General features: G+C 48.4%; 1 protein-coding gene across 2 annotated transcripts in view; it reads left to right on the top strand.

Annotated features, from left to right (window-relative positions):
* Window positions 1–27,314, top strand: part of TENT4A (terminal nucleotidyltransferase 4A) — a 43,625-nt gene that overhangs the window by 3,561 nt on the left and 12,750 nt on the right. For both annotated transcript variants that reach the window (XM_055307915.1, XM_055307914.1), the window contains exons 2-5: window positions 22,082–22,205; window positions 23,289–23,335; window positions 24,309–24,429; window positions 26,194–26,301. In XM_055307915.1, coding sequence (XP_055163890.1) covers window positions 22,082–22,205; window positions 23,289–23,335; window positions 24,309–24,429; window positions 26,194–26,301 — 400 coding nt within the window. The remainder of the gene's footprint in view (window positions 1–22,081; window positions 22,206–23,288; window positions 23,336–24,308; window positions 24,430–26,193; window positions 26,302–27,314) is intronic.

The following is a 27,314-nucleotide window of genomic DNA, read 5'->3' as shown; positions in this document are numbered from 1 at the left end:
GTGCAGTCTCAGGACAGACCATGCTGGAAGGACCATGTCTGCTGTCCTCAAGAAAGGATAAGCAGTTCCCTGACGCTGTGGGAGGTTGAGTAGCATCAGCCAAAGCCAGTTGGGCATTTGCGTGGTATTCCGTGTAGCAACCTGCAGTGTTTCTTCTTTTCTGGGGTGGAGGACTCTGCCCTTAGAAACGTGACCAGTGGTGTGGCTTCAGGAGGCTGCCAGCCGTTTCATCCTTGGCTGAGGTGAACGGAAAACAAGTGGAGGAGAGCAGGGATCAGGATGGGAACCCTCAAAGCAGTGAAGATGAAGTGCTTGCTTTGGAGCCGCTCTAGTGCTCGTTCTATATTTTGGTTGGACACTCAAACTTTTGTTTTGGGAGCCGTGTGAAATGTGCTCTGTACCTGGGCTTAGAGACTTAGAGATGCGGGCAGGTGCAGACTGGCTCCTGGGCCCTGTGCGTCCCAACCTCTGGCCCCTGCCGCTTTCACAGGCCCTCACCTCCACCACCCTGGCCCAGCAGAGTGCTGTTACTCTGTCCTGGTCAGTCCTGGCAGCTTCAGAAACCTCAGCTTCACGGCAGAAGTCCCAGGTGAGGAAGGGTGGGAGACTGGATCCAGCTACATTGCTGCATCCTTACTAGTGCCCCGTAGAGCCCCGGGAAGAGCATAGTGAGAGAGAGGAGGCCCCCATGGCCCTGGCCAGGTATCCGAGTGGGCTTTGGCCTTCTGCAGGTTGTCCTCTGGAATGCTGATAGCGTGTAGCAGTCTTGCAGCATCCTTTCTGCAGGTGCCTCAACAGTGTTTTAATTTTTTACATCATTGTACCCTCAAAGAAAATTCAGTTCTTCTTCTGGTGAGAAATGGACATGTGTCTTTCACAGGATGTGGTTAGCCACACCCCTCAGGACCCCAGGTGGTCTTACCCCATGTGGGTGTGTTCTCTTCACTCTGTTCCAAGAGTCAGAGCTTGGAGGAGGAGTGTCCAAGAACACCACCACCCTTGCCCCCCAACCCCCCCCCCATGCTTCCAGCCTGACTTGGCCCTTCCTCAAGTACCGTGCCTATGCCTCCCTTCCCCAGCATGTCCTCGTGGGGACCCAGTGGGAGGGCGCAGGTGAAAGCCCGGCAGGGCTCGTGGCAGACTACAGTATCGTCACTCCTGTACAGGCCTTGCTCTGTCTCCCACCTCTGCCTGTAAACATCGTGGGACACACAGGAGAGGTTATTGCGAGACCTGCCTTGTGAGGTAGTGGTGGCACACGCAGGGTGTTGATTTCTCAGTGTGCGTCATTTGCGACCCCACGGGTGTGAGATTGTGGATGGAAACAGCAATGACCACACCGTGCACACGTTAGCTGCTGCGCTGAGCTGACCCCATGAAATTAGCTCCTATTCGGAGGTTCCTCCCCTCCTTAATAATAGCATTGCTTGTTTCTGCCCAGTCTACCACGGCCTGTCACTGCCCAGTGAAATCGAAAATCTAGTGCAGGATGCTGGTCATGACGAAGTTGGGGAAGGTTGGGCCTAGTCACAGAATAATGTGACCAGGGGCACAGTTAGGACTGCTGACGGGTAAATATGACCAGGGGCACAGTTAGAGCTGCTGACACACTGAAAAGGGGTTGCTGCAGAAGAGGAGGGCAGGATAGATGCTCTGGAACAGGATTGGAATGTTAAACAGGCTGGAGGGGATCCTTGGGGAAAATAGAGACCTCAAATGTTTTTTTTTTTTTGCAGAAAATGGCCTTGTTAATGCTCATGCTGTGGAAGTCAGAGTAGGGTGGAGTGGACCGCATCTTGTTGCTGGGGGCTTGTGATGGAGAAGCAGTAAGCAGGGCCGTTTGCTTCTTAGAAACTGTGATCGAGTGCCGTTGAAAATAATCTTTAAGTGAATGTTTTAAAGTATCAATTTTTTATAACTTTAAGATTTGTTTTTCAGGGTAAAGCCTCAGACCTTCTTTAGGTCACTATTTAATACAGAATTTTTGTCTCCCATTGTCAGTGGAGTCCTGTACCTGCGATGGGAGGAGGCAAGATAGTTACCCCAGGAAAATGAGGACTTTTTGTGTGTTAGGGTAGGTCGGTATCGTTTAGGATCTGCTTTTTTAGTTATGGCATGAAAGAGGGCTGTAAACAAAACAAAACAAATAGCACACTGTGATGTTGAAGTTGAGAAACCTGCACAAGAACACAGCCTGACAGGTGAGGGGTCACGGTGTCATGCTCCCTGGATCCCGAGGAGATTACTGTTGGCCGTGGCTCTGGAGAGGCCGCTCGGGAGGCTCTGGTCTTGTAAGGCTGCCGAGGGTGTGTGGCACCAGAGGAAAGGCGTAAAGGCAGGTGGGTGATCTTGGTGATTAAGACGGTTGCCCAAGACACCTGCTCTCCACCCCCACCCCATGCCAGTACGTGTCCCAGGTGAGGTGAGGTGGTCAGGGGTGTATCTTTCTACAGTGTGGGACTTGCACTGCAAATTAAATGTCTTTCTCTGAGATTTCTGTCCCGCAATGGTAGTTTGTTGCTGTGTGACAAATGAGCACAAACTTAACGGTTTAAACCAGTACTCATTTACTCTTTTGTGGACTCTGCATATCAGAAGCTGGGATGGCTGGGTTGGCTTCCTGCTCAGGCTCTCACCAGGCTGCAGGCAAGGTGTTGGCTGCTGTGTTCTGGGCTGGAGCTCAGGGTCCTCCTGCAAACTATTCCTGTTGGCAGAATTCAGTTCCTTGCTGTTGTAGGACTTAGGTCCCTGATTCTTTGCTAGCTGCCAGCCGGGGGCCTGTCTCAGTTCCCTATAGAGCCATCTCTGCCTTCCTTGACTTGTGGTCCCTCCATCTTCACACTAGTAACAGGGCTTTGAATCTCTCTGACCGTGTCCCTGCCAGCTGGAGGAAACCCTCTGCTTTCAGGGCTTATGTATTTGCCTACCCAGGTCATTGTCTCTCTTAAGGGCATGCTGTAGTACAGCATGATGACAGGAGTGGTGATGATTTTGTCCTGGCCACAGGTTCTGGGGATTGGGGTGTGGAATATCTTCTGGAGGCTTCCTGCCTCGCATGGAGGTGTGCTCCTGTAGGTAATGAGGAGGATGTGGTTTTCTTTTCCAGCAGTTCTCTCCCTTGACTGGACTCCAGCCCATCATGATGACTCTGGTATTGCTGGTCCTATCCTCTGGTTTTGTCTTCACAACTGAACTCCGGCAACCAGAGTGACTAGCTCCCAGTGCTTTTCTGTGCCTCTCTCATAGGTCATCTAAGAGTGGTTTACTTGAAAGCCATGTGAATGAAAACATGAGAATGACGGCGATCGAAGAGTCCCATTTGTGAGACACCCTGCATTGGCCAGCTTAGGAAAGCTGTCATTCTTGTGTGTTGGGCAGGTAGGCGGGGATGCCAGGTGATTCATTCCAGTAGCCTCTGGAATTTAGGTGTAAGTACATAGTAGTCTGTCGTGGTTTGCACAAAACCCCACCAGTTGTATGGCAGCCCAAGTTAGTGGGAGAGCCCTGTGCCTCCTGCGGGCAGAGCAAGAACACTGCTCTGCTGCTCTTCCCTGGTCCCTTCCTGTGGAGTGACTGCTACTCTTACACAGGTGCCAGCTGACCCTTGTTCTCTCACATCCCCATAGGGCGAAGGGGCTGTGTCTTTGCCTGTACTCAGTGCCAAGCACGAGCTGCTGCTAGCTACCTCTGAGTAAGCGAGGAAGCTTCTGATGAACAGTGAATGAGCAAGCGAAAGGGTCTGCTAGCTTACATGAACACGGGAGGGGTGGCCAAGCTTCATGGTTTAAGTCAAATGCTAGAGGTAACTTTTGTTGTTTGTTTTGGAATTTTTGAAGACTTGATTGCCGACTCTGAAGTTAGTTAAAAACAGAATGTTAAAATTGATTGCAGTTTATCTGCTTGTTTCTCCCAAGGAGTGCGGCTAAACCAGTTTTATACCTTGCAGTGCAGAACTCAAAAGCAGAAAGCTATCAAAAAATTCTGTATTTGAAAGACATCACCATTTAGATTTAGTTGGTTTCTCTGTTATTATAAAACTAATACCTATCCAGGCAAAGTTAGAAAACTCTGGAAAGTATGAAGATACGTTGCCTGTCCTTCAGCCACCTGATGGGTGTCCTGTGATCGATCAAGCTAGGGGAGGCCTGAGCTCCATTTGCCAGAGAAAAGGAGGAGGCACCCAAGCTCCCTCCAGACACACCAGGTGTCTGCGCAGAGGTTTGTCTGTTTCCACACGGACAGACGGGGCAGACTCGGTGGGAGCGTCTCTGAGGTTCCCGTTGTCAGAGAATGTCTTTCATTGTCAGCAACATGCCTTTTTATTGTGGGTTTGTGCTCTTTTTTAATTCCCAGATCAGCTGCTCTGCAGAACCATTTAGGCCCTCCTGTGGTTTAAGATTGGAGTTAATTTCCTAAGTGATAACATGTGGATGTAGGTGGTTTCTGTCTTTCTATATTGGAGAGAGATTTCAGATGATCATCATGTTTCTGGAATTCTGTGGATCTGAAGCAGTGGCTAGGATGCAGGAGTCAAAGGGAAATGAAAAATCAAATCATTTCATTTTTGCTTAGAGCTCTTTGGCTGGCATGTGTCTCCCACCGTTTGGGAGGCATGCCTGTGGCCTCGGGCTCGCTCCGTTAGCCTGCATCCTGCATCCCTGGAGCCTCCTTCACAGGCCTGTTTTTCACTGGTTGCATCATGGGTTCTGACTTCTGAGGCTCAGCTTCTCCACCCATGAAGCTAAGTGTCCGTACGACATCCCCCCTGGTAGGACACGCTACATAAAGGAGACTAGGAAGTGCCGTGTGAATTGTCACGTGGAGGTTTGAGAAGGCCACTCCTTTTCTTCCCCTTTCTCCTCTCTTCTCTGAGGAAACTGAAACCAAAAATTAGGCGGGGCTCATTGCCAACTGGACAGATAAAAGCTTTTTGCTCTGAGTTTGAAAATACAACTTTCCCTCTCAGGCTAGAGCTTTTCTCTGAGAAACTGTTAAAGCCTAAAGTTCCAAGTCTTCAGGGACCAATGCGATGTTGTGAGGATACTTCTCCCTTTGAGTCAAGGCGTCTTTTTCTGATTTTGAAAATCTAACCAGTGCCCAAGTAATGTGTTCTGTAGGTTTTAAATACATATCTTTCCAGAGCTTCTTAGGCCCTGCTGTCATATATCATCAGGTGTGTCATCATGTGTGACTTGTTGAAAGTTGTTGAGGATTTTTTTTGTTGTTGTCGTTCTGTGCACTTAGTAGGAGTGGATGTTATTTTTCTGAGCCCTTTGCAGCTTCTAACTTCTGTGTATGGCAAAGAAAACAAAAGTAAGGGACAGGGCACTGCAGAGCTAGAGCACGCTGTCTAGCGGCTTGCTCTGTGAAGGTGGAAGAGCTCTGGTTTTGTGCGGTCCAGTACAGAGGCCACTAGGATATGTGGCCATTGAGCACCTGTCATGTGACTAATGCAACTGTGGAATTGAATTTTAATTGCATTTAATTTTAATGAAAACTTAAATAGCCTTATGTTTGGACAGCACCAACCTAGAGTAACTTTAGACTCTTTATTTGAAACACAGTGTTTGATTCAGTAACTGCTGCCTAAATAAATCCAAACGGGAACAACAGCAAAAGCTGTAGTACTCAGCAAGCCACCACTGGAAAGCTCTAGAACTGGTGTTTCTGAGTTTCTGGCGTATATTCTTTTCAAAGGGCTGCTGTTTCAATAGCACAGGAAGCATAGTCTCGGTTCATGGCAGAGGGCAACACGGAACAAGCTCGGTACGGCTCAGAGCATCTAGTCCAGCCTGGAGGTGGTGGCCTGGCGCTCCTGCCTACAGTCCCTTGCCGACCGCTCTTCTCAGACACACAGTGGCTGCCACAGCTCCCAGGGCAGGGGGCTCTACAGGGCTCTGCTCTCTGCATCACTTTCCTCCCTGTGTTCTTAGAGCAGGCTCAGGAAATGGGTAGCACCATTCCCCTTCAGCAGATAGAAAACAGACGCCTAGCCAGGCTCACAGCCTTCCAGCGCTGATGTCTGGGAGCTCCAGGCAGTGTTCAGTGAAGGAGACCTCTTCAAGACGTGCGGGAGGGGGGTTAGCAACTCCCAGCCTCAGCGAGTCTATAGAGGGCCCTTTGCTTTTTTGTTTTTCTGAAGAGAGGTCATATTAGGGGAGAGGGAGCACTGAGGTTCTCCTGTAAGGACTTGGACTGTCAAATGACGAAGATGCTGGAGGTGGGGTTGGAGGAGTTTTATGCCAGTCCTGCTGCCATGGTATGCTGAAATTCCTGCTTTCTGCAGACACTCCAGGACTGGCCTGGGAGGTGAGGTGGTCCTGAAGGGAGCAGGACTCCTCCTATCTGGATTTTTTTCTTACAAGTTGTTATCTAAGAAAAATGGAGTATTTGATGAGTTGCTATTGTAACTGAAGACTACTGAGAGATGAAAGCAGGACTAGTAAGCGTTTGTTGACTGCCTCCTCCCATTTCTTCTTGTCAGTAGCTCGTTTTAAAGAGAGAGTAAGCCTTTTGTAGATAGAACATCTTGCCCAAGGTGCAACCAGAAAATAGGAGAACTGTAGCTTCCCAGCAGGACCAGACAGCAGCTTCCCTGCTGGACCAGATAGCCTGTGCCACCGCTGCCTCCCCACGATGGGAACAGGTGTGCCCGAATCCAGAGCAAGAATCAGGAACATGGTGAACTGGCAGAGATGGGAGCCATGGTGCAACGCAGTAGAGTATTTTGCTATAGACACCTCTGAATTTAAGCAAAGAAATTTTAAAAATTGAAGGACAACTCTGAAGAGATAGCCAGCATATGCTGGTATGGATACCTTAGGTGGCCTGTGAAATGTGGAGATCCTAAAGTATTGTGATAAGTTATCTTGTGGAAGGAAATTGATGATGAATCAGTCTAGAGAGAATGTGGCTCCATCAGACACTGACTCACGGGAGACTGATGTACAGTCCTACGTGCAAGCATGATGTAAACAGAACATAGAACGGAGACCAAATTCCAAAGAATGGGAACCTGCAAGAATAGTCACAGGTTAAGGTTTGGAATGAACTGAAGCTTGCAAAATTGTTAAGAGTGAAAATGGCCTTATAGGAGTGCTTTTGGGGTAAGACTGTTGGAAGTAAGAAGTTTATGGTTGGGAAGATGGCCCCTTGTTCTCGGCACCTTCCTTTGCAGGTGGGTGCTTCAGCCTTTCCTTTTTTCCTGTCAGGTGAGGGGTTTTCAGCACTTGTCACTCTCATCATCATCACTGGCCTGTTGAGCCCGCACCCCTGCATGCAGCATCTTGGGCAGCCCTCCTGGTACGCGGGGGGTGGGGAGCATAGCACAGAGCAGAGTGGGCCCACTGGCTCACCCAGCTGGTGGGTGCAGTGCCGGTGTTGGATCCCAGGCAGTCTGATTCCACAGCCCAATTTTTTTTTTTTTTTAAGATTTTATTTATTCATGAGAGACACAGGCAGAGACACAGGCAGAGACAGAAGCAGGCTCCATGCAGGGAGCCTGACGTGGAACTCGATCGTGGGTCCTCAGGATCACGCCCTGGGCTGAAGGCGGTGCTAAACCGCTGAGCCACCCAGACTGCCCCACAGCACATCTTTTTAACCACTAGACATGTGGAGCAAAGAAGGGATTGTTCAAAGAGGTGTGGTAATAGGGAGAAAATAATTATATGAGTTCTTGTCTCTGGGTAGAGGGACATGATCCTCTCAGGTTGCAGAGAGCATCGTGAAGTCATTGGGCTCTAAACAGTGCAGGTACCCCAAAATGGACATCTTTGTCCTGATCTCCCCAAGAGGAGTCTGGACTAGTTTCTCACAAACCAGGCATGAGGCCTGGCGCTTCACCCTATGTTTCCAGAGTGACTTCTTTACGTGGTCAGTGATGCCACTACCGTGTGTGACACCGTGCATCTTACAGTTCTGTGTACTAATTGCTAAGAGTGCTTTCTGTGGATTTCTAAATCATTTTTTTCATTAAATGGATTTGTGTGTGTGTGTGTGTGTTTGTTTAACAAAAGAAAGCTTCAAAATCATGAGTCTACCACCCAGAGATCACCAAAGTGCTGTTAGGTGACTGCCGTTGTGGACCTCTCTCTAAGCCCATAGTGGATGGACACATGGATGAATCAGCAGGACTTTTTCTGTTACAATTCATGTTCTCTCTAAATACAGCTTGCTAAATTATTAATTTTGCTTGAAAGTGAAGGTAACATGGAACTTCCTAGATGGAAATACTAGTTTCTAGGAGGAATTGCTGAGACCAAGAATGGAAGAAAATGATGAAGGGCACCTGGGTGGGCCAGTCTATCAAGTGTCTGACTCTTGGTTTCAGCGCAGGTCATGATCTCAGGGTTGTGACATTGAGCATGGAGTCAGGCTGGGCTCTGGGGGGTGGAGTCAGCTTGAGACTCTCTCTCTCCCTCTTCCTCGGCCCCTCCCCCTCGGCTTGTGCTCTTGCTTGCTCTTTCTCTCTCTCAAGTGAATAAATTTTTAAAAAAATTATTAAAAAAAAAAAAAAAGGCAGCCATCTGCAGGCCAGGAAGGGGGCTCTAGCCGGAACCTGACAGTGCCCAGGCCCTGATCTTGGACTTGCAGTGTCCAGAATTGTGAGAAATAAATGTCTGTTGTTTAAATTGCCTAGTCTGTGGTGTCCTGTTACAGCGGCCTGAGCGGACTAAAATAGCCTTTTACGTCCTGATTTGCGTTACATTATTTGTCACCATGAGTTAAGCGTTTATATTTTGTTCTGTAATTATAATTGCTGCCATTTATTGAGCCTTTCCGGAGTGCCAGGTCCTTTTCTGCATAATCTGTCGGGACTTATTAAATCTTGATGTCAGCACCCAGTGGGGCACCATCCGTATCCTGCTGGGTGTCTGACCCCGGGTGGCCTGGGCCCCTGGTGGCTCTGCAGCCCTGCCTGGACGCAGGAAACCAGTTTGCAGTTGATTAGTCTTGGTTTTGTTTTTACAGAGCCCTCAGGCTCACCCCAGGCTCTTCTGGGATGCCGTCAGATGTCTGGGTTCCCCGCATGGTCCCTGTTTCTCCTGGGTTTTGTTGAGGGGGCGTCTTCCCCGCCAGAGCTCGCGGAGCCATCTCCTTGCCTTTGCGTGCTGCCGTGAGCCTTGCAGGGCGGCCTGTGTGCCACTCTGGCTGTGACCCCGGCCTCACTCCCCATCCGCTGGCCAGGGCGCCCGGGGCCTGAGCCTGGTGGAGCGCCTGGGGCCCTGCAGCCGCAGCCTGGGGCTTAGTCACTGGCTCTGCCCCTGGAGGCCTGTGTCAGTGTTCGGTCAGGGTTGTAAAGGGAGCTGATGGTGCTGCGCTCCCTGAGGCCCGCCCTGTGCCTAGTACCCGTCTCCCTGACTGTGAATGTCGTCAGGAATCTGAGTCCCCCATCAGTGAAGATGGTTCCCGGAGGTTAATTTCTCAGTTGCCTTTCTGAAGCCTTCCTCCTGTCCACGCTGGCCCTGGGAGCAGCGTCTGTCTGTCTCAGCGTGGGCCCCTGATGTCACTCCTGCTCAGAGTGGAGCTGCACCCACAGGGCGGGCTGTGCCTTGGCTTTAGGGAGGCCGTTCCCCCCCCCCCCCCACCGCCCTGCCAACCCATTCTGAGTTGTCTCCCTGTTACTGGCAGCGTGTCTGTCCCTCCAGGGGGGGACCTCTTCCCCTCAGATGACCTGAATCCTTTTCTGTTTCCTCTGCATTCATCTTGTTGAGCTCGGCTCTTGTTGCTCCAGCGCGCGGGGCGTGTCCCTGTTCTGCTTGTCATGAGGGGAACCCCGACGTTAGTGACGTGTCCTGACCGAGGTTGCTTTTCTGTTGAATGAGGCCCCATAGCAGGTTTTTCCCAATTTCAGCTTTTGTGTTCCTTGCTGCTGGGTTTATTGTTTCTGTTGTGTACTGTTCCTTTTCTCTCTCTCTCTCTCTTTTTTTTTCTTTTTGCTGTGGTGTGTTCATGGGGTTGCTGCCAGGGCAGACCTCACAGGCTGCCTTTATGCTGATGTGGCATACGTGTGTTCCTGCTGTGCCCTTTCCACCTCGCTGGGAGATTTCAGCCTGGGCTGCGGAACTTGAAAGGCTGGCTGCATTCTGGGCTGGCCTCTCTGGGACCTGGCAGCCCCATGGGTGGAGAGTGTGGGCTTGGGGCAGCTGGCAGGCACCTGTGTCAGGGCCCGAGTCTTTCTTAAGGGCCTTGGCTATCTCAGGCCTCTTTGGTCCCTTTCTTCCTGGCCACTGGGTTTCTTCTGGAGCCTGACAGCCTTGTTTGAAGTTGGCCCAGGGTTGCTGCACCCCAGACCCAGGCACCCCTGTTCCCTGCGCCATTGGGCTTCCTCCCAGTTCCTGAAGCCTCCCGAGCTCATCTTTGCCGTGGGGGCCTTGGGCTGCTTACCCTTTTCCACGATGCTGTCGTGCCAACTATTCCATGTCTGGCTGCTGCTTGCACTTCCGTCAAGGCTCCAGTACCAGCTCCTCACCACCCCAGCTGAAGTAACCATGTAGATGGCTGTGGGTCACCATTTGAAGGCTGCATAGTGCACTCTACTTTTTTTGGTTATCATCTCCCCTCTCCATGCTGCCCTCGGCCCACTCCCAAACTCAGAGCAAGGGCCTTACTTACTTTGTTGTGCTTGCTACTCCGTAGCCAGTATCAGAATAGTGCTTGCTACATAGTAGGTCTACAGGAAATCACTGTAGAAAGATGAGTCACATCTGCTTTCTGCACTTTCATATTGACTTAAACCTTGGATCCGTTAAGTCCTTTCCCATTCTTATTCCAGTAGTGTTTTCCTTTCTCTTAAAACATTTCCCAGTCATCTTGGTGGGGCCTTGGGAGGTTGGTGAGTGCTGGCCCCCCTCCTGAGACTTTACGAGGTTGCCACGTCTAGTTTGTGCCCAGGAGAATTGGTGCAGATGACTTGTTTCCTCCTTAAACTGGATGGAAACAATCCAGGCTGATTGAATGAAAAGTAAACACGTGATAGTTAAAAGTTATATTAGTTTTTTCTGACAGTGTAAATTGAATTTTACCTGTACAGATACTGGGTTCAGTGAAGTGAGGTCAGTTCATTGCAGTAGACTTCCCAGATGTTACTGCACTAGTGTGCGGGGCACTGGCTCCCTCTGTGTGCATGTCTCCGGGCCCCGTGGAACTGGACATAGGCTCTTCCAGGTGCTCTTCGAGTCTTGGTGACATGGAAGGTGATTGTCATGTCTTCTATTGGGGCGCTGGGACGCCTTGTCCCCTTAGGACGGCATCACCAGTAGTGAGACTGCTCGTGTCTGGCACCTGATATCTCTTGAGTGGTCAAGGCCAGGGAGGGAGCCGGTGGGAACAGAGCAGCTTAGGGAGGTGGAGGCAGAGTGTGGAGATTCAGAAGCCTGCAGGAGGCAGACAGGGAGGGGTGGTTGGTGGGAAATGGAAGCTCCAGGGAGTGCTTTGAGCATCAGGAGCCCACAGTAGAGGTGCTGCCCTGCCTGAGCTCTCTATGCGAGACATGCATCTCTGGAGGTGCTTTAACTGCTGAGCCTTCCATAAGGAGGGGTGATGATGGTGCTTCTCAGGATCATGCTCAGTGAAGTGTGTCGTGCAGTGCCTGGACAGAGCCAGCAGGTGGTAAATGTCAGCTAAAAAGAAGAATATTGATATGATATGATCACCAACGAATGACAGGCTTTTTCCTGTAGAGTCTAAACGTAGCCTCCGAATCTTACTCAGCACAGCTCTTTGGCAGTGGTGCTGTGATGAGAGTGGGCCCCTAGAGAAGGCCTTAACAGGGAGCTAACGCTCTCCCTGGTGGGATGTAGCCAGAGAGAGTTGGGGTCCTTGAGAGAACACCCCCTTCCTCAGAGAAGTCTCCTCAGGCTCATTCTTCTGCATCTGCAGAGGATTTTCTGGGATTGTGGGGGTGGTGTTTTCAGGAGCCCTGACTGTTGTGGGGAGTGAATGCTGCAGTCTAGAGTAGCTTCCTGAACTGGAGGCTTGGGTGGCACTAGAACCAGAATTTTAGGGTTGAAGGGGCCTGTAGCTTGCTGGACCTCTATGCTGAGCCATCAGCGGGGTTCCCTGGCCTCCCTGGTCCTGGCCTAGCTCACTCGTGGGCTGGGACGGAGCCAGGAGATGCCCCTGCTGGAGTGCCCCTTACATAGAAGCAGGAGACCAGAGACTTAACACAAGCAGAAATGTCTGTCCTGTGACCTTTGGAAGTAAAGAAGTAGTATCAATGAATGAAACCAAAGTGATGGTTTTTTTTTTTTTTTTTTTTTTGGATGGGGGGTTATGATTATAAAAGCAATAATATACTTATTGAAGAAATTTGGGAAATATGGAAGAGAAATTACCCATAATTTTCCTGCTAACACTTGAGCATATTTCTTTGTATGGTTTTTAATACTACTCTCAGTACATTATACAGGTATCATTTTGTATTTATTTAAATCTAATTCAAGATAAAGTTCCTTCAGTCATCAAATAGCTCTTTTAAACAATTAAAAAATATTATACAGATGTACATGATCCTCTAAATAGAGTTATTACATTTATGACTTTTTGCTCTTTATAAAGGGACCCACAGTGAATTTCTGCACGTTTCTCTGTGCCAGGTCACCTGAGTGTGGCTTCCTACCTTTGTGGCTAAACACTCAAGTTCCAGAACTACGCAGCTCTGGGTCTGAGTCTTGGCTGCATGATCTTGGGCTGGTTACCATCTGCCTAATGAATACTTAGTTTTTTCATCTGTAAAATGGAGACAGTAGTATTTGCATTGGAGACTATTTGGGGGGCTCTAATGAAAATGCTGGTAATGTGGCTGGTGCTGTGTAGTGTTCCAGAATACTAATGTTTTCAGACTCTTAAACACTAATCTTCCTTACAAGATTATCCCAGTTTGCCTTCCCATTGAGGGTAGGGATCTCTGGAAAGATGACAGATCATACAGCTATTTTCATTTCAAAAATGATGTAGCTACTTGAGCTAGCAAACAAGGCTCAGGCTCTGACTTTTCGACATGGCTGTGTGGTTCCCTCTGAACACCTACAGGTGGCTGCAGTGGTTGGTAATTGTGCTGTGGCTGCCATGCATGGCTTGATGGTAGGTGGCCTGAGCCAGCACAGAAGAAAGCCAGCACAGTGAAGAGCCTTCTGGACCTCTCCTTGCACCCCAGCTGCTCTCCTGGCTGTGAGCTCCTCCATAGGCTTGAAGGTCCTGGATTGCACTGTGGTCTCTCTAGGGCACCAGTGTCAGGAGACTGAGTCCTTTGGTCATTTTTGCTGCATGATGGGTTGTGGACATGCTAAAGGCAGGTGGTTTTTCTCCAGCTGGTACCTGCGGCATGGGGTGGTTTGGGGGGTTATAATGCAAAAGTGTAGTACACTACTAATTCTATCACTGGACTGTCTACTGACTCAGGTTGTGAAATGCCGGGTTAGCTTCATTCTGGTCTGTAGGAAGCTCTCAGGTGCCTCACTGGTTCTCTCTCTAGAAGCCATATCTGAATGTCCTTTCTTCTCTAGCAGTAGATTCATAAGAAATACATTAAATTAAGTATTTTTGTCATGACTTAATGATAAGCTTTTGGTGTCTGAGTTCTTCTTGTTCTGAGGCGAAGAGAAGACTCCTGTGGTTCTCTGGTCCCTGGGCCTTTGCTTGGCACTTGCAGCATCCTTGGGTTTGCTTTGCTAAGGTAGAAGAGTATCATTTCCTTTGCTGGCCTTCAGTTTAGGTTCTGAAAGGCCCCAGACATCTATCTAAACCAGGGTTGAAAGTTACCCAGGAGGGGTTTTGGAGGGAAGGGGATGAAGAGCCCACTTTTACTGGGAGCTAAATGTGCATGGGCCAGAGTTATAGCATTGATGATTCCAAATGCAGAGCCTTTCTGACCTGGCTGTTTTGTGAATGCTAGATGATTTTAGCTCTTTCGATCTGGGTTGGCCCTGGGTCATAGCAGCTGTGCCTTCCCAGTCCATCTTGCCTACTCCTACCCCAAAGAGGTACCCTCCTCTTCCTATCTGTTGCTCTCATCCCCTCCCCTCGTGGCAACTTCTCCCAAGGGCCTCACTCTTCCACTAACATTTTAAAAGCACTTGCAGGGGTAGCTTTGTTCAAAGCCTGCCTGAAGAAAGATGTGTACACAGGTCGGTCTCCGGAGTAGAGAGATGCTCAAGTGCAGGCCTTTACAAAGCAGCCTGATAGGGCAGCTGCCACATTAACAACATAAGTAGAGGAACGTTCTGGAAACAAACTGGGTTCCAATTGTAGTTTCAGGTGTTTTCATTCCATTTTTGAGCTTGTATCAAAAAAAAAAAAAACTTTGAAGGCCTTCCTCAAGGTTTTCTGAGTAATTGGTGCAGATATTAATTGCCTTGTCACATAATTAAAAATAAATAAAAATGATTTGTAATTAGTTCATTAACTGTATCAACACATGGGTAATTTAAAGAAGATCGTTCATGCCTGAAAATAGAAACAGCCATTCCCTCATGGATGTCTGCACTTGCCGCAGGCTCAGCAGTGGGTACTTCCTGATTAGGGTCTGTGCTGCGGGGTGGGGCGTTTAGGTCCTCACAGCTCCCGTGGCTAACTCTACTTGGTTTCACTAAGGCATTGTTTGGGGCAACAATCTAGACCATGAATGTTGTGGAGCTGAGGGGAAGGAGCCCCAGTTTCTGAGAAACCTGGCGTTTTAATGCCTTTGAAAGGCTTTGAGAAGAGTTGGGGGATCGGGGGGGGGGGGGGATGGAATCGATTAACAGTCGAAGGTAGTTTCTGGTATTTTCTATTGTATTTTGCATTGTGATGGAAAGCTTGATTTTTCCCAGAGCGTGTGAATTGACCAGGTTCGTGGGGGGCGTTAGGAGTTAGCTGACAGCATGGACAGGGACCATGGGGACAGGGGAGCCCCAGGAGCCAGTGGTCAGGGTTTAAGGTCTCAGTGAGCTGGCAAAGGTCCAGCGTGGAGACCCTTCACAGCATGGCTTGTATTTAGAGGTTCAGGGACCAAAAGCTGGAGGCCTTGCTGGAGGCCATGCATGTGTTCATCTGCCTTCCCTGTTCCCCTAAAACAATGAAGACTAAAATCTGACCTCTGACCATGGTTTTCCGTAGAAGAAACGCTGGGATTTAAAATCGAGGGGAGCAGGCAAGCATCATTCACCTATAGGGAAAGGCGTGTTTCCTGTGCCCCCCCCCCCTTTCTTCCCACAGGGTTTTATTTAAAATACAGTACTTTGTTTTCACTTCAGGCATCTTGTTTACCTGCTGTAGCGTATCTTCCTGTCCTTGGTGGGAACAGAGAAGTCACCTTTGGGCCACTTGCAGGTTGTGCCAGGGCTGGGGTTCGAGGGTTAGGGGGCTGAACGCCCGAATGCCCCCAGTGAGGGTGCAGAACCAGCCAGCCCTCCTTGGCTCCAATTCAAAGTTAGACAAAATTGAGAGCCATGTAACCCCACCAGCTCAGCTTCTGAAATCAAAAATCTCCCTCTTGAAATGGGTTGTCTGTGTTCATCAATAGCTCTATTAGCTGTGAAGTCAGATAGTTTGGTTTGCTAACTGAATAACATATCTTTCACCTTTTAAATAGCCCATGGAGTTGGGTTTCATAAATATTTATGGCAACCATATACCAGGTGCTTATAAGAGAGACACTAAATTGTTGCTGACCTTCATCATTTGGTACTAAAAGCAGAAATTAATTTGGAAATGTACTAAAAATTGAGCAGTCATTACTCTTTGAATGGAGTTGGAGTCTTATAAGAGAGCAACTGTAGATAAGAAATGTCTTTTTCATTTTTCACAGAACTTTATTTTCTAGTACTTAGTTTAAAAGTGCATTGGAAAATCATGCTTCAGAAGTCTATGATTTTGTGATTAAAACTGAAATTTACAGGATCCCTGGGTGGCTCTGCGGTTTAGCTCCTGCCTTTGGCCCAGGGCAAGATCCTGGAGACTGGGGATCAAGTCCCATATCAGGCTCTTAGCATGGAGCCTGCGTCTCCCTATGCCTGTGTCTCTGCCTCTCTCTGTGTGTCTTTCATGAATGAATAAATAAATAAAAATCTTTAAAAAAAAAAAAAACCCTGAAATTTACTGAAAACTGTAATCTTACCATTGCCATCTTAAAATACCCAGAAAATGAATCCTTTAGGGCTCCGTTCACTGTGAGGTGTCAATTGAGATTCTTCCAGATGGAGTCTCAGAGTTGCTCCTGATCTGTATGGGCCGTCCCCTCGCTGGAGTGTCGGCATTCCGCTTCTCAGAGAAAGCCACCAGAGGTGTGCTGTATCTGCGCAGCCAGGGCCCGCAGCCCTCGCGTACACAGGGCAGCCGGCCTCCTTTCCCACTGCGCCTGCCCACATTGGTGACCCACTTAGCATGAGGCTGAAGCGTCACCACAAAGCAGCAGAAGTGCCTTCTCTGTCCGGGCCCCAAGCAGCGTGTGCACTTGGCTCCGCAGCTTAGTAGGAGGTTTGTGCAGTGCAGGGGTTCTAGAGTTTGTTTTCACAGCTCCCTCTAGCTGAGAACAGCAGTGCAGGCCTCACATTGCCCTGGTTCTTGCTCTACTCTCGTTGCCTCTCCAAGATGCCCTGTGGTCAGCTTCTGAGGCCATATTTTGTTGAATCCAAGGTGCCGTTGCATGCAAAGAGTTAAACCATTTGCAGTTGTTTTTGTGGGTCAGAAATACAAACTTTGTATAGACAACTTCCTGTAGAGATCAACTGACCTAAAAGGATGCACCATTGTGAAATGTGCACAAAGGAAGAAAAACGTTTAATTTTGAGCTGATCTGATGCCCAGCCATTGATTGAAAATTGCATCCCAGTTTCAGACATGTTAGAGTGTTGAGGGAGAAAGAGTGCCTTCTAGTGAAGATGAAAGAACAGTCTTTGCTCAATTCCATAATTACATCAGTTCCTTTTGGAAAATGCCCTAATCAGGCACTATTGTTACTAACATCTCGTTACGCTATTAAAGCATGGTTTTGTAAATGTAGCAGTGAGTATGTGTTTAAATCATATCAAGAACTAAAATGTTTAGCTTTGACAGACATGGCTCTTTTTTGTCCATATTTAGCTCCAAGGTTTTAAGATGTTTATTTTAGAGGATGTTTGGAAAAGAGAGTTCCCGGACCTATTAGAAGGTGTTTTGTTTGTTTTACTTGAGGTAGAGTTGGCCAGCGGGTTACATTACTTTCAGGTGTACCACATGCTGCTGGAGGAATTCCCTGCATCACCCCCTGCTCCTGGCAGATAACGTGTGACCACCATCTATCCCCCATACAGCATTGTACAGTATCACGGACCGCCTTCCCTGTGTTGTAATTTTCATTTCTGTCACTTATTTTATACTTGGAAGTTTGTATCTTTAATGCCCTCACTTACTTGCTCAGTCCCCCTACCCCTCTCGCACCCATTTCTTCCCTGTGTTGATGAATCCACTTCTGTTTTTTTGTTTGTTTGCTGTGTTTTAGATTCTACATATAAGTGAAATCATATGCTATTTGTCTTTAACTGTCTTGACTTCACATAATACACTTTAGGTCCAGCCATGCAGTTTCAAATGGCAAGTGTTCATTCTGTTCTGTGGCTGAGCAATCTTCCACTGTGTAAGTGTGCCACATCGTTACCCACTCCTCTGTCATTGGACACTTGAGTTGCTTCCATGTATTGTCTGTACAGATGACCAACAGACACGTGAAAAGATGCCCAGCATCAGGAAATGCAAACCAAAACCACGATGAGAACCTCACACCAGTCAGAATGGCTAGTATCAGAAAGACAGGAAATAACAGGTGTTGGCAGGGATGTGCAGAAAAAACCCTTGTGCACTATTGGCGGGAATGGGAATTGGTGCAACCACTGGAAAACAGTATGGAGGTTCCTCAGAAAATTAAATACAGGGACGTCTGGGTAGGCTCAGCGGTTGGGTATCTGCCTTCCGCTCAGGGCGTGATCCTGGGTCCTGGGATCGAGTCATACATCGGGCTCTTTGTGGTGAGCCTGCTTCTCCCTCTGCCTGTGTCTCTGTCTCTCTGTCTCTCATGAATAAATGAATAAAATCTTTAAAAAAAATTAAATACAGAACTATCATATGATCCAGTAATTTTACTGAGTATGTACCCAAATCAAACAAAAACAATATTTTGAAAAGATATGTACACCCTCTGTTTATTGCAGCATTATTTGCAATAGTGTGTTTTTATCAAGTTTGTCTCCTATTGGAGGGTGTGCAGGTGGTGGAGCTCTGCAAGTGAGCCTTATCCTTGCGGGGGGCGGGGGTGGGGATGGGGGGCGCACTTCTGCTTTTGTGCACTGTTAGGCCTGCAGGGATGAGAAGAGGGAGGACCTGGGGGAGGAGACAGAGCCCAGGCGGCCAGTTCTGGAAAAAGCTCGAGAATTGTGCTCTGATGGTGCTGCCCTGTCTGCTTGCTGTTACGTTTTGCCTGTCTTAGGTGAGGTTAAGGAAGAAGCAGCCAGATGTACCGCTGGTCACATATGGCTCTTTGGATTTAAAATGAGTCAGATTAAAAATCCAGGTCCTCAGTTGCAGTAGCACATTTCAGGTGCTCAGTAGCCCCGTGGACAGAACATGTCCATCCCCTGGCAAGTTGTGTCAGCTGCACCCTGCTGCAGAGCACGTGGGTCTCCGCTCGTGTCCCCACAGTGGACTTGCTACCTGTGCTTGGGGCCTGCTGGTGAGCCCAGACCCACACAAGCCAGCTCTGCTCTGGGAGCTTACTGCCCTGGCTAGGGTGGGTGGGAAGAGGCACCAGGGCTTTGGAAGCCTCACTGACTTGATACTTTTTTTTTTTTTTTTAAGGAATCTATATTTATCATTAAAATTAGAAAATGTGTACAAGCAAAAGCAATATAAAGATCACAGTCTTGTCAAGTTGTCATCTAAAATGCAGTTGGCTTTTTTCTGTTTATTTTTAAAATTTATGTGATGAGCACATTCTTGTAAAAAACAAAAACACCTCAAGCAGTATAGAGGTTCTGAAGTAGAAAGTGGAGTGTTCTCACGCCAGCCCATCCTGGTGTCCAGGGCATGAAATACTGTAGGTGTTGGCATGTGGCCTTTTAGATCTTCGCATGTATTTGGTGCATATATGGGCCAGACGTTCGTATGAAGTAGGCCCACATCTTTTGTCTCTGTACCAGCCGTCTGTCCTGGGCATCTCCTCTTATCAGCTCACCACATCTTCTTGTCCTTAATGAGTGGATGGTATCTCATGGGGGACCATGTCTTATGGCCAGCACTCCTGCGGTGAGCATGCACCGCAGATTCTCCTGTGTGTTTCAGGGTCTCCTATCACAGTTTCCCAGAAGTGATAAATTGTCAGCTTACCCCAGAGAATGCTGCTAGGGCCTGGGCCTTTCTGCAGAGTCCGATTTGTCCTTTTTCTGCCATGGGCAGTTGTCATTTGGTTTTTAATTTGTTTATCTTCAGCATGTGTTTTGGAAAGAAGTTCTGCATTCTTTGTGTTGTGATTGTCGTTTTATATTGAAGTCTAGAAAAGCCTCTTCCGAGTCCAAAATAGCATTTGATTCCCTGTGGGTTTTTCTTCTCTTTGATTTTTTTCACCTGAAAAATTCAACTCTGCATCTGAGTGATGTTTTCAAGTATAGAACAAGGTAGGAGTCTCACACTGTTGTCTTTAGGTTCCTATGTCAGGATTTGGTTTAGCTACAGAAAACAGAAGTAATGGAGTGTTGGTGGTCCAGTCTAGATCATGGGGTTATCCCTCTGTGTCGCCTTCCTCCCTTGCTCTACACCAGGGGCCTTTCCTGGATTCTGTGGGCCTTTCTTCCCTTATGAAACCTGAGGAAGTCTCCTCAGCCTCTGCCAGGGCTCCCTGGCCACTTGAGGCTGTGGGAGGGGCCCCTCAGTATCCTGGTGGACAGCCAGCTGTCTCTGCCATCTGAGGCTGTGTCCCAGGGCCTCCCATTAAATAATCAGTTTCCTGCCGGTTTTGAGATGCCACCTCTGTGATCTATCGCAGAGGAGAGTTTTCTGTGATGGTCACAGCGTGGAAATTGTCATGGGAGATTTGGAGACTGACTGCTGGTGGGCTGACATTGAGCTCTATAAGGTAGCAACTAATTTTGGATATAAGGAGACTTCAGTGTGATTTTATGTAGACTTGTCTGCTGTGAAATGCTGTTAAGGTTTTGATATGTGAGAAGAGTGCATGTTTGTTTCTGAGCAGTAATGGTTATCTGGACATAAATGATCATGGACGTACCTATGAACTGCTTTGGAGCATTGAATATGTGGGTGTACTCAGGATGGGATGTCACAGACTCATAGAATGACCTGTGTTGTAGCTGATGCCTGCAGTTGGGCATGTGGTTAATAGCATTTGATTGTGAAAGTGCGTTGTCAAAAACATAAAATGCAGCTTCTTAAAGTGATGAGAACTATGTGTAATGTTAGTATCGAGTAAAGTAATGCAAACTAGCACTGCTTGGGATGTGAAGTTGGGATGCGTAGATCTTAAATGACAAGGTCATAAGCGAAATATTTTTTTAACCCAAACATGCTTTGGTTCATCCCATTCACACTGGTCACATGAGCAAGCATTGTTTTGGTGCCAGGATCAGGTGGTGAGCCGTGAGCCCCTCACCGTGCTGTGGGAAGGGCACAAGGAAGAGTGTGGGAGTGGCGTGGGGGGCAGGGGTGCCTCCCCGATCCAGCATGGTCTCTCTCAATTCCACTGTTCTTCCTGGGGTGGTCCGCCGCCCCAGACCCCATCCTTGGTGCTTCCTCACTTGTTGGAGGGCTCCTTGAGGAGCCCACTGAGCAGGAGCAGGCAGCTGAGGGGCTCTTGGAGTTTGCCCAGATGTCACGATGGTTAGACCTTGTGTCTTTCTGGGGCGATGGTGCCATCACACCTTGGAGCCCCTGGTCTTGGGGCAGCTCCGGGACTCAGGCAGCGCCTCGCCTCACCTTGCTTGCCTCGATGATGAGCCAGCAAGGCTGCTTGTCCAGCCTGTGGTCTGGGAGTGCTCCTTCTAGTCCAGAAGGCAGAGCAAAAATACTCTTCCTGATACTCGTTACAGCAGGTCACTTTTAGGCCTGATTGAATATACCTTTCAGATAGGTGTGTCATTAGCGTATCTGATTGGCTGGATGGGACCCTTGAAATCAGGAGGCCAGTGTGTTCTGCTTGGCACCACTTCTGCTCTGGGAACGTGGGCGTCCCTCGACCTCATTACTAATCTCTTCTGAAATATGGGCAGGAGTGAGGTGATGTGATGCCCCTTGGCTTTGTCACTTGACACCAATAGGTCCTGTTGAGACGTATTCCCTTCTGGTATGTGGGCTGTTTTGCTAACTATTGAGCTAACATTATTAGGTTATTATTGAGCAAATTTTATTTATCTTCTCTTTGTTTTACTAATCAAACTTAGAGTGGAAACAGGTGAATTTGATTTGTTTTATTCCCAGGATTAGATTACTTGCCCCCTAGAATTCATCCTCCAGACTGACTGGAGATGACCATCTTTCCTTCCATGGAAGGAGTCTTCTGTGTAGATCCTTGGCTGGCCCTGAACCTGAACTCCACAAGCCCTGGCCTGCCCCAGGATGGGCTTTTTCACCCTGGGCAGGCAGACAGTGCGAGAGGTGGCTCCTGAGGCAATGGGACGAGGCAGCTTTCTGAGCTCCCCTTCTGCTGGAAAGGCTACAGTTAGATGTCTGTTAGGAAAAGAGGGCCGCGCACACTTGTGCCGCACCTGCATTGGCCCCTGGACCTCCTGGGGGGCTGGCGCCCTCAGGAGAGGACAGCTGCGTGGCGGCCTCGGGGCTTGGTGGCCTCCAGGCCCCGCCCCACGCCCCTGGGATGTGCTTCCCTTGGTTTTCTGGCTCAGGCTCCCGGGTGACCGATGGGGACACGGCCTTCAGGGCTCTGGCAGATGGGCCTGCGGGGCTGCAGGGGTGCAGCGAGCCGGGATGGGGTGTGGTCTGCCCCGAGCCGCCCCTTTATCCTGCGCCTGCGGAGGAGATGAGCCGTGGTGGCTCGCGCAGCACAGCACGAGGGCTTGGCTGTTCCCGCTAACTTGGGCGTGTCTTTTCTTTTGTCCACCAGACTTCATGAGGAAATCATTGACTTTTATAACTTCATGTCCCCTTGTCCTGAAGAAGCAGCCATGAGACGGGAGGTGGTGAAGCGGATCGAAACCGTGGTTAAAGACCTCTGGCCAGCGGCTGATGTGGGTTCACTCTTTATTCGCGCCCGGGGCTGGGGTCATAGGGTGTCCCTGGCCCTAGGCCACCCCCCCCCCCGTCCCCACCCCTGCCCGGGCCTGGCCCTGTGGCAGGGCTTCTGCAGGCGTGGCCCCGGGGAGGGTGGTGGGGTGGCAACTGGGAGTTTGGCATGCACATTCCCACGCCCTGCACCTTCCCAAGCAGCACCCCTGGGGTTGGGAGGGTGGGCCTAAGGGAATTTATTTCTGGAATAGTGCGATTATTCTTTTAAACTCACCTTGAGATTAGAATTCTACCCATTGCCCTCATTCCACAACATAGTGTATGTTCAATTTTGTAGAACTGGAAAAGAATTTCCAAGAATTACCTGACATGAATGTGTGTTCCTTGAGATGGGGGCCGTGGGCACTTGGGTGCTTAGCACAGGCAGTGCGACACATGTCCTGTGACGACCAAGTTGGTGATGGCCCAGGGTGCCTATGCTGATCAATTACTCCTACTCATGATGGTGACAGGAGACCACCCAGTGATGGATGGATGAGCTGGGCTGGTGGATGGCACCCATGCTCCCAGTGAGCAGGTGCAGAGGGACACAGGCAGAGGGAGAAGCAGGCTCCATTCTGGGAGCCCAATGTGGGACTCATCCTGGGATCCCAGAATCACGCCCTGGGCCAAAGGCAGATGCTCAGCCCGCTGAGCCACCCGGGTGTCCCAAGTCCCTCTGCTTTTACAACAACATTCATGACATTCCACGTTTTTGTACTTAAACTTTAGTGCCTGGGGGCAAAGCCCTGCCTTTGCACCTTAGCTACGAGTTTGAAAATTGTCAGCTTTGAGCAGTTGTGGGAAAGGCCAATAATTGTTTCATCTCTTCATTTGAGTTTTTAAAAATTCCCATTTCGGGTGGGTCTTTAACTTGAAGGATAAGAGGATTTTGAGGGTGTTTTGCCACCTTTCCCCCAAGCCCCAGCTTGCAGGGCAGTTCTAATTTTTCCCCAGAGTAGGGGTGCGGCCTTTCAGTGAGAAGTGGGAGAAGGCTGCCTGCTTGAATTGTCCTGTGTCATGAGACAACCGCTGTTCTCTTTCAGGTACAGATATTTGGCAGCTTTAGTACAGGCCTCTATCTTCCAACCAGGTGAGTACTAGATCCTAACCGCTCGTGTTGTGGGGATGTAGGTCTAGTTGGGGTGGGGAGTGTCTGCGTTCCTGTGCCTATTAAGGGCTAAAAGTAGGTCCCTCAGCTTAGGAATGTAAGCTAAAGGAAAAGACTGGAGTATAGAGGAAAAATTGCAGGAAACAAAATCTAATTTAGTGTTACGAATAACTGTTGTATTTTTCCTCTTGCATGTCATTTGTTGTGTTACAAAAATGCTAGACACCAGACACATAAAGAAAGATGAGTGGGAGGGTCATGGGAAGAAAATGCGGTGCAAAATATTCTGAAAGTTTTGGGTATGTTTTTGAAAATTGATCTTCTATTTTAATGAGGATTCAAGCAAAAAGTCTATTTAAACAGAATTTTGTATTTTTTAATTGAAAAATAGCTAACAAATTTGCATCCTCAAATTGTTCAACAAATTTGCATCCTCAAATTGTTCTTCAGTGTTTCCTCCTCAAGAACTATCTTGATCCCAGAACAGTGTTATGTTAATGTTTCCTTAAAAGCTTACTCTCCTCTAATCCACTGTTAGCATTTGGACACTGAAGAGACTGTAATCTCAGGATTTGGGACTTTAATCTCAGGGCCAGTGGGGAAGTGACCAGATCCCAGGTGCCCAGGAAGCACAGGTTGACAAGAGTGATGCAGTGTATGTAGACAGCACAGGAGGAAGAGCCAGGAAACGTCAAAGGGGCAGGCATTTTCATTTCAACCTCCTTGATTACCTGGGGATGCTGGGAAACTCTAACCTTTGGGTTCTCCATCCTTGTGTTAACCAATAATTCATAAACTGTCTTCCCTCCTTCAGAGGGATATGCTTAATGGGTGGTGTGTATGGCCTGGAAGGAGATGGGAGTATGCAGGCCCTAGCACTGGTCCACCCCAGAGGTATGTGTTACTGGATAGTGATGTGAGCCAGGGGTTCATGGTCACTTCTTCTTCTGTCCAGTGACATCGACTTAGTGGTCTTTGGAAAATGGGAGCGTCCTCCTCTGCAGCTGTTGGAGCAAGCCCTGCGGAAGCACAACGTGGCTGAGCCGTGCTCCATCAAAGTCCTTGACAAAGCTACAGTAAGTGTAGGGGCCTCGGCCCGCAGCCCCAGAGGAGGCTTTCGCACACCTGCCAGCAGGTGTCTTTAGCTTATGTTTATAGGAGTTGCTGCTTAAACTTTTGAAGACTTCTCTTTTGGTATAAATGTATTTGTATTTCTTTTGAATAGTTAGGATTACCAGCTGAGAACGTTATTTCATGACAGTCTGAGCTACTGCAGGGTGTGAGAGCATCACGCTGTACTTGGCACTAAAATACATGATTGGTCAACTTTTGTTAGGATGTCTTTATAAGAAAAGGATGCATCCAGGTGCTGCCTGTTTGGGTACAGGTAGTACAAAAAATGTTTACCATTTGCCAAGTTCTCTTTAAGAAACAAAACTTGCCTATTCCTTTCATTGTTTAAAAATGTATCTATATAAAAACCTTTTATCTTGGAGAGAAGTTGGAAGATGAGGGTGCTTTGATGTGTGCTTGTCGAGGTGTGTGCTTGTGAGGTTCATCTAAGTCCCGGCTTGTCGAGGTTCATCTAAGTCCCGGATTAGAGATGCCTCAGGAACTGTAAGTCACTTGCCTACTGGCAAGTGGCCCTTAGTAGAAAGTTCCCACCATGCCCTCTTGGGGCTCTGCCATTTGTCCCGTAGTGTTGGCTCCTTGATGAGAACAAGGTGGTAGTTGTCTCTGACCAGGTATGCTGGTTTGGATGTAGAGGCCAGGCCAGGCTGGGGAGCAGAAGTATCTTCATGAGGGAGTTAGCGTGTTGTGGAGTCATGGGCTCCTTCTGAAACACTTTGTGGTAAGTTCTTTGGGAAAGCATTTTGTTTTTCTGTCTTCTTGACCATCATGCCTGGTGGTCCTGGTGATCTCCAGGAGTTGCTGTCATCCCCTGCTGCTTCCCTGTCACATGTGTATCATGGGCAGTTTGCCACCAGGTGTGTGTTTCAGGACCTAGGTGAGGTGTGCACTCTGTATTCTACTAGGAGTTTTAAACCTTCGATTAGACATCACTTGTTTTTGGTAAGGGAACATCCTTTTACATTCCTTAGAGGCTGAAGGAAACAAAGTCTTGCCTTTTGTTCCTGGAAGAACATGGGTTTTGTGTGGGGGTAGGAGGGAGTGTGGTCTGCATGGCTGCTGGGGCAGCTTTAATGAGGCTGGTTTTGAGCACCTTGTGGTGATAAGTCTTTTTTATGGGAATCCTTTCAAAATAGCTGCTTCTCTGGTTTTATAGGGAAGTGGTTTTTTTGGCTCTGTTTTTATTTTTTAAATTGTCTTAGTGAAAACCCAAAGTAGAATTGTTCAAGAGAAACAACATCAGCATAACATAAAATTGAAAAACTGGCTTTGAAGTTACTCTGTTTTCAGAAATTCTTTCAAACGTAATTTGGGGACCTGGAGGCACCCCTGGGGGCGCAGGGACTTAGCTAGCTTCTCCTCCTGGAGCCCAGGACTTCCCGTAATTAGTGGCTGATGCTGAGTCTGGCCAGGAGGGCTGGGCAGAGGTGAGCAGTAGCTCTTTTCGGGGGCGGGGGGAAGGTGGAGCACGGGGCTTGGGCTTTGGGAAATAGGCCAAATTCTAAACCCTAAGCATAATCAAAATACAATGAAGTCGACATTAGCAAAAATCCCTTTTCTTCTCGTTTTTAAAGTCTGGGGTTCATGATCTCTCAGCCCTTTGGTGAGTTAGAAAAAAAACCTTCTGTACAGCATAGGAAACATTTTGAGCCAGACTCTGGTGAATGTTGGCCATTAAAGCATAATTTTTTTCAATTAAATCTTTGCAGGTACCAATAATAAAACTCACAGACCAGGAGACTGAAGTTAAAGTCGACATCAGCTTTAACATGGAGACTGGGGTCCGGGCAGCAGAGCTCATCAAGAATTACATGAAGGTGCAGTTGTCAGCGAGTTAGCACTCACTGTAAAATTGGGGAACCTGTCGTGTCGGGTGTCTCATGAAACTAAACTGATAGTTTAGTCTTTAATGATAAAGACTATACAATTGAGTTGTTTATCATACAATATTATTTCTAGAGATGCTTTGAAATTCTTTAGCTGTTTCCTTGGCTAACCATAAAGCTGAGTGATTTTTAGAGAGCTTTCTCACTATTACAAAATGACTCTCCCTAGAGCTCAGTGTGCCTGATTTGTGAGTTTAGTTTATTGCAAGTGGAATGCATCACAATGTAGTTTTTGCTTGCTTTGGATCGTTTCTGTGCCCAAGGGTGGGGTAGTGGACTTATTCTTTGAGCCAACCAGGTGTGTGGTCCAGTTGAACAGCTGGTCTTGCCCTCCTATTTTAGGGAAAGTGGTAAAATCCCTATAGAGGTAACCCCAGTGTCATAATCTGGATAGTGCCTTTTCCCACAGGTTCAGGGACCTTGCTCCTTCAGTTTTTCCCTAACCCTGCAGCAGCAGGCTTGTCTGAAGGATCATTTCTGTGCCCAGCAGAACACAGGAGCCTCAGAAGCTTCCAGTGCCCTGCCCCTCCCCTCTTTACCAGCCTCTCTCCGTTTCCTCGTTACCTTCACCCTGCTCTCTGTTCTTCTGGTGTTGGCCTTCTGCCTCACGAGCTGCTCACCTCCCCACCACCCTGATGTCTCCTCTCACGGGGGCCTCTGGGTTGGGGATCTTGTGCATTGCCTCCAGGACCTTCCTGGCTCACTGCCCCATCCCCTCCTCTGCTTCCTGCTCCCAACCTGCACCTGTCACAGAGCAAGCTAGGCCATGGGAAGTAATTTGAAGGAATACACTCATTCATTCTTCCTGAGCTCCTCTTTGTTTGGGGATTCTTCACGTAAGCTTCCTCATCTCCTCCCTGCTTAATTGTGACCTGGGGTGTGGCTCCCAGTGGGGTCTTAGCAAGCCCCTCACGTAACTAACTCTCAGGCCCCTGAAAGTTGAG

Source organism: Nyctereutes procyonoides, unplaced genomic scaffold (assembly GCF_905146905.1).
Source record: "Nyctereutes procyonoides isolate TBG_1078 unplaced genomic scaffold, NYPRO_anot_genome, whole genome shotgun sequence".
Lineage (NCBI taxonomy): Eukaryota > Metazoa > Chordata > Mammalia > Carnivora > Canidae > Nyctereutes > Nyctereutes procyonoides.
Note: the sequence above shows the minus strand (reverse complement) of the source record. Positions and strands in the feature narration are given on the sequence as shown.